Source organism: Oryzias melastigma, linkage group LG11 (assembly GCF_002922805.2).
Source record: "Oryzias melastigma strain HK-1 linkage group LG11, ASM292280v2, whole genome shotgun sequence".
In the NCBI taxonomy this organism is placed as follows: Eukaryota; Metazoa; Chordata; class Actinopteri; order Beloniformes; family Adrianichthyidae; genus Oryzias; species Oryzias melastigma.
In genome coordinates this window covers 13861292-13868065 of record NC_050522.1, presented here as the reverse complement: position 1 = coordinate 13868065, position 6774 = coordinate 13861292, and the positions used below count along the sequence as shown (strand labels likewise).

Here is a 6774-nt window from a genome sequence, read left to right as displayed (position 1 = left end):
GTCAGCTATAGCTGAATACTGCTTATTTTGTGGATAAATCTATGGATATTGATCCTTGTACTTTGTGTACATAATAAGCTGGATTGACTGAACCCCAAACAGCCCCTTCTCTCTGTAATATTCCAGAGGCAACTCTCAGTTGCTTAATATTGTTTCTACCCAACAGACGCATATCAGTGCTTTAAATGACTGATTTTAAATGATGATTTATTCCCATTTACATTAAGTTTGGATTGCAGGAGTTACAGCTCAACCTAATAAATTATTGAACAGCAACACACCACAAACTGAATAGTTAAAATTGTTACCTCTTTCTTCTGCCTGACTCCTGCAAGTCTTCACTTTCTTTTGCTCTCCCTTTGATTTTTCTGTTGTTTTCTTGGCTTTTCTTCTTTGCTTTGTTCCTTCGTCCGTCTGCAGAAGTGCTGTGTGTGTGTGTGTGAGTTTGTGTTTGTGTGTCTGTATCAAGGTTCCAACCAAAGATGTGACGTAGGACTCGACCTCAAGCTGGCTCCTCCCACTCCATCCTCCTCTTCTGCCTCCAAATAGAGACTCTTTGGCTGCCACTCCAAAAATATCCTGGAGTAACTTATCTCACACAGACCCCACCTGGTCTCCAGTATAAGGGACTTATAGTTAGTTTCTCTTCTGAGTACTAGTCAGATCTTCTACATGTAACCAGTTTCCTTTTACATAGAAAACCAGGCTGGCAAGGATTTGTTATCGTTTTACAATAGATATACAGTTGGTGTATATTCTATGAAATTATGGCTAAAAGGCTCAATGTTAACAATTTATTGAGCAAATGACTGCAATTAATTTGTCTCTTTACTTGAATTTATCAAAGTTGGGTTTTAAGTAAACTCAAACAAGAAAATAATAATGCATTCCTTCCAAAATAAAACTTAATTGAGTTAACAACAACAACAGTAACAATAATTTATTTAAAATTTGACAATGAAGAATAAAAATAAATATATTTGATGATTACACATTGTAGTCCCTTGGCTATGATGTAAAAAAAATAATTTTGCATGAAGGGTAGATTCTTAAGAAGAAATATCTGTATGTTAAAGCTAAAATGTTGAAAGAGTTGAACTAATAAGAACTATATGATAAAAAACTTCAATCGAACTACTTATTGTATCATATAACATTTACATTTTATTTTGGTAAAAAACGGAAGTGTTCTCGTTTTGTACCTCTGTCCAGTCCGGATCATCAAACCGTTTCCGGGCGACAGGGTACCAGCTGTAAACATGGCGGAAGACCTGCTAGAAACAGTGGAGAGACTTCAGTCCCGGATTCTGGACAATCCGGAGCCTCGTAAGGTAACGAGTTATCCGACTGAAACGGAAAGATGTATTATTTGTCAACGATCTCCTCTCAAAAGGTGATCAAATCCGTCAAATTCACAAATCCGGGACACGGGAAGCTCACTGATAGTCGCAATGGTTTTTTAAATGCTGTGTTCATGGCCCCTAGTCTGGCTCGGTCCTTAAAGGAGCTTTCAGTTGACTCATGCAGGGAGAGTGGCACCAGCCAAAAAACAATGACTCTCAGACTGTGTGCAGATTAGAGTCCAATTTACACCATTTATACAATTCAAGTACCAAGTGCCCCAAATTTGCAACTAACCAATAATTCATCTGAAACAAGTATTGCAGTTGAACTATAAATATATTTTATACAAGATAACAGCAAACCTTATTTTCGTACTAGTATTTCAATGAATATTTTTACTAATATTTTAATATCAACAACAATAAAACAATTGTGTTCATTATTACATTCAACTTGTATAAGAATAGCATAAAAATATGTTTTTTTTTACTGTGAAGATTATGTTTATGGAAATTTTTAACTATTAAATACAAGTTGTAAATATTTACAAATGAAATTACTACAACTATACACATAATGAAAAATAATATTTTAAGGTTTATTTCAAAATTCATAAATATTCACCAACATGAAACAAAACGTAATGATGGATTTATAGCTTGTAGTTGTGTTGTAAGTTTCTACCAAAGTGGAGAAGCCTGATTAACGGTCATTTCATTCTGAGTTTCGATATTTCCGACGGTCCGCGAATGTGTTTCTGGAGACGTCACTGTAATTAAGAGGCAGTAACTTCTTATAAACTGCAATTAAAGTTTGCTTTGGGTACCAGGGAGGAGTTTGAAAGCACACTGCAAGAAAAAAGTCCAAAGCTTTGGCCGCGTGACCTCAAAGTCCCGCAGAAATTCGGGCTAAACTGCGGCTCTGGTGGTGGTGGTGGTAGCCGTTAGCCGCACAGCTAGCGGACGTCAGTGTAGGAGAGAAGCCGCAGGCCTGTCATGTTTCCCCCGCTGCTGCTCCTCTGACGGCGAAGCTCGGCTTCTCCGTTAAACTCTTCGGTTTGCGTTATTTTGGCTGAAACCAGGTGCGCGCGCGCGCCTAGACAGTGACCAGGATCCCCTTTGTTTACTGCTGATGTGTAACAAAGCGGTCCTGATGTGAGAGGGGGAGGGCTGGATCCTGAAGGTTTCTCACCATTCATTACTTTAATTAAGTTACTTTTTATTAAAAACAACTTCAATTTGCAGTTAGAAGTCAGTTCATGAATCTCACGATAAATACACATTTACAACCATTTTTATATTTATCTCTCATTTACAAACACATTCTAAAAAAATAGGCAACTGTATTAATCCATTTGGGATGTGCCTGCAGGTAAATTAAAATAATTAAAATAGGATTTCACTGAAAAGTGAATTCATTTCCATTATTCCATTCAAAAATTTAAGTGATTTCAAGTATTTATTTTTACATAAATTATGGTTACAGCTCACAAAGACAGAATAAAAAAATTGAGGAGAAATTGTGATGAAAAAATGAGTTTCACCTACTAATCATCTACTAAACCCAAAGCATCTGCACATATCCCAGATGTCATTAAATTGGTGCAGTATTGTTTAATATGAGGAAGACTTCAGACTTGACAACCAGCCAGAAGACTATTGTTGATCCCTTCTATAGTATGTGTAAGCTACAAAGATTCATAGCTAAAGCTATTCTCAGAGTGCTGTGTCCACTCATATCAACGGAAAGCCTAAGGGCAACATCTGACAGGAGAAGATGCACCAGAAAAAGAGACGACTATGGGTGTCCAGAAACGCTTCAACAGTCTCACAGATTGCTTTAAAAGACTTCATGATTCTTTCTGTTGAGGATCTGGATGGAGATGCAGCAGCACATATCATTTTGAAAATACTCCAATGTGATCATATTTTTTTTATTTTTATTTTTTTTGCAAAAAATAAGATGTAAATGTTGATTTCTCCACAGTATTCACATTTTTGTACTTCTGTTTTTGTGGCTTTTATAAGATGGAACCCAAAAGTATGTAAAAATAAACACATTTGAAAAACAAAATTTGAAAAGTTGTAAAATTTATGTTATGTTTACTGTTTTTCAGCTCCTGAAGGCTCTCAAGAGACTGGGAGAGCTGCCCATGACTGTGCACATACTGGTGGTAAGGACGATCATTTCATCTGGCTCAAAGAAAATGGAAATAAAACTGTCTTATTTAGGTTTCAGTCTGAAGTACAAAAGGGACCTCAATGTTTTCTAACCATTTATGCATGCACACTGCAGACCGTGCTGTCTTCTCTGTGATGTTTTGAAGGACTGGTTTCACCTCTATGCAGAGCCTGAACATGTTTCCAACCAATCAGATGCTTCAGCTAAATTCTCTAATTAAATATCTGTACTAATAACTAACAATCTCAGTCTCAATGTGTACCTGAAATATTAAAATTATTTGTCAGTGTTATTTTAGATATAGCCAGATTGTGCATAAACTGTTTGTTTTTAATCAATGTCTGACTCACTAAATGTTTTGGTTTTCGCACAGGAAACTGGAGTTGGGAAAACTGTGAACTCCTTCAGGAAACATCAAGTTGCTGGAGAGCTGGCCAAAAGCCTCGTGGCCAAATGGAAGAAACTGGTTCCTCAGTCAGCAGACAGGTACATCCACACGCCAGAATGTCATAACGTTATGCAGCCTCATAAAAATACAGGTGAAATTTGGGAAATCTCTGACAGGTAGTGGTCTAAGATCTCTTTTAGCTTAAGACAGAATGATATGAATACATTCCACTTCATATGCTTAGTTTACATTTAAAATATATTTAAAATATTTAAAACAAAGCAAAAGTTGTTCAATAAATATATGAGGAATTAGAAAGTATGAATGAAGTATCTTGACTGTTTTTAAATAAAATATTTAATCAAATTGAAACATATTTTTGCATAAATACTCTACTGAAAAATAGTGCAAAAATGTCATTAAAGCTGTCATAGCCTCTATTGTGCCAATGTTATATGAACTGGAGTGTCATTTTGTATATTTGAACTTTGAAATGTTAAATGATTATTTAGAAAGGATGTTTTCAAAAGTAATTTACACCTTTAATTTATTGATTCAGAAATATTTTCCCTTTCAAACAGTTTTACACGTGTGTATATTAATGCAAAGTACTTTTTAAAAGTACAGACGTTCAGTGGTGGTTCCATGTGCTTTGGAAATAATTATTTAAATTAAGTTTTCACTTCCTTTTTCAAACATTGATATGGCCATAAAAGTCGTCAGAGACGGTTATAAGAAATTACATTTGAAACATGTAATTTTTTAGCTTATTATGGGTTTGATTAAAAAGAGAAGGCAGAATTTACACATACAACTTTCAAAGCCTTGGACGTAACATAAAAAAATCATATTGGCATTTTAAATGCACCAAATGCTAACTTGTGTGCACAAAATGGTAAATTGTTGCTCAGAAAATGCTAACTTGTACACATAAGATACTAATTTGTGTGCACAAGATACTAACTTGCGTACTGAAGATACAAATTTGTGCACACACAATGCTAACTTCAGTCAACAAGATACAAAATTGTGTGCAGAAATTCTAACTTAAGCACACAATGGAAACATATGCACTCAAAATGGTAAATTGAGGCAACAAAATACTAATTTCTGTGCACAAAATGCAAACTTTTGCACACAATGACAACTTGTGCACACAGGCAAGAAGATTCTAATTTCTGTGCACAAAATGCAAACTTTTGCACACAATGACAACTTGTGCACACAGGCGAGAAGATTCCAATTTCTGTGCACAAAATGCAAACTTTTGCACAAAATGCTAACTTTTGCACACAATGACAACTTGTGCACACAGGCGAGAAGATTCTAATTTATGTGCACAAAATGCTAATTTGAGGCAAAGAGATACTAATCTCTGTGTACAAAAGGCTAGCTTGTGCGCAAAAAAATGTAATTTGAAGGAACAATTAATGAAGTAATTTGTTATGTCCAGAGCTTAATAGTTTCAGAATTTGAATGACAAACATTAAATTGTATTATGGATTTTAAAAATATTCCACAAATGGGCAGTGGGCTCAAACCAGGTCAGTCTGGCTTTCTGCAAGCCAGGATGATCTGTCACCATGACAACTGTAAGCCGTACTGCCTCTTTTCTTCCTCCTCAGACCCAACAGCCATGCCAAAGAGGGCCCCTGCTCACAGGCTCAAGGCCACAGGCACCAGCGAGAGCCCTCCCCTGAGGAGCAAAGCTACATGGAGGAAGAAGAGGAGGAGCAAGGCTACTACCACGGCAATTACTCTCCCTCGCCACCTCATCGAAACCAGTACAGCCCCCCTCAGCCAAATGCCTATCAATCAGATGAATACGAGAGTCCAGAGCAGGAGCCAGAGCCCAGCCCTCCTCCTCCTCCTCCGCCTCCTCGGAAGGAGGTTCGCCACGCCAAACCAAGCAAAGACAAAAACCATCACCACAGCGACCGACACAAGGACAGAGATGAAGAGCGGCGACAGCGGCCTGCTGAGACGAGTACTGATCGAGGAGGGGGTGGTGATGGAAAGAAACGCAGCGGAGAACGGGAACGACAGAGCAGTCCGGTGGAGAAAGTCGCCAAGCACAGCAGGAAGTCCACGACGCACAGCAGCAAAAGGGAGGAGAAGAAGAAGAAGGGAGGAGACGATGGTGAGGGCTCAGGTACCGACATCCACGTCTGTAGGAGCCACTAACTGTCATAAAAGTCAAGGCTGACTTTCAAATCAAAATCATCCCATTACTTCATCAGTAATGTATCAATTGGGAAATTTGAAGCTTTTATTTGAAAGAAAAATCAGATTAAAACCTGCTAAGGTCAAATTTACTGCTTCAGTATCTCGAATGATTTCCTTCTCTTCCATGTATAACATTTTACTCAAAACACCACAACTTTACAGCTTTCACCATCTGATGTCACTGAATACTGGCTCATAAACAGCAGAGGAGGAAAATCATGTATGTTTCTATCACAACTCAATTCAAACAAATACAGACTTTTCTACAATCTTTAAAACTGTTAAGTATTGTTTTGGTTTGTATTTGGATCATTTTTTATGCACATCCCTTGGGTTGGATGCACTTTTTTGAACTTGAATCATTCACTTGTGCATATGTAGTTGCTGAAGATGTCAAAAACTAAAGAAATTAGAACATTTTTTTCTAAAAAAAAAAAAAAAAAAAAAAAAATTTGCTTGAGGGAACCTTCGAGCACCATAAGAAAATAACCAGTATAGCTGGTCAATAAAGAAATGTTTGATTACTGTCCAAAAGGACTCATGGTGGATATTTTTATATTGGTTAATAGATCTTGTAGTTGCTATTGCAGTGATTTGAGCATAAACTGAAGTAAAGATATTTAAGTTTATCTAAA

At 36.9% G+C, this 6774-nt stretch overlaps 2 protein-coding genes across 3 annotated transcripts in view; one reads left to right on the top strand and one right to left on the bottom strand.

Moving 5' to 3' along the window:
- The window catches only part of klhl43 (kelch-like family member 43), an 11895-nt gene extending 11332 nt beyond the window's left edge, over window positions 1-563 (bottom strand). The window contains exon 1 of the mRNA XM_024298594.2: window positions 309-563. The gene's annotated coding sequence lies outside the window, so the exon portion shown is untranslated. The remainder of the gene's footprint in view (window positions 1-308) is intronic.
- Window positions 564-1207: 644 nt separating this feature from the next.
- Window positions 1208-6774, top strand: part of eloa (elongin A) — a 12257-nt gene continuing 6690 nt past the window's right edge. The window contains exons 1-4 of one of the 2 annotated variants that reach the window (XM_024298610.2): window positions 1208-1331; window positions 3461-3517; window positions 3899-4011; window positions 5539-6053. In XM_024298610.2, the coding sequence (XP_024154378.1) occupies window positions 1260-1331; window positions 3461-3517; window positions 3899-4011; window positions 5539-6053 (757 nt within the window). In that variant the 5' untranslated portion in view covers window positions 1208-1259. Of the gene's footprint in view, window positions 1332-3460; window positions 3518-3898; window positions 4012-5538; window positions 6066-6774 lie in introns of both variants that reach the window. The other variant, XM_024298600.2, reaches the window with a different exon arrangement.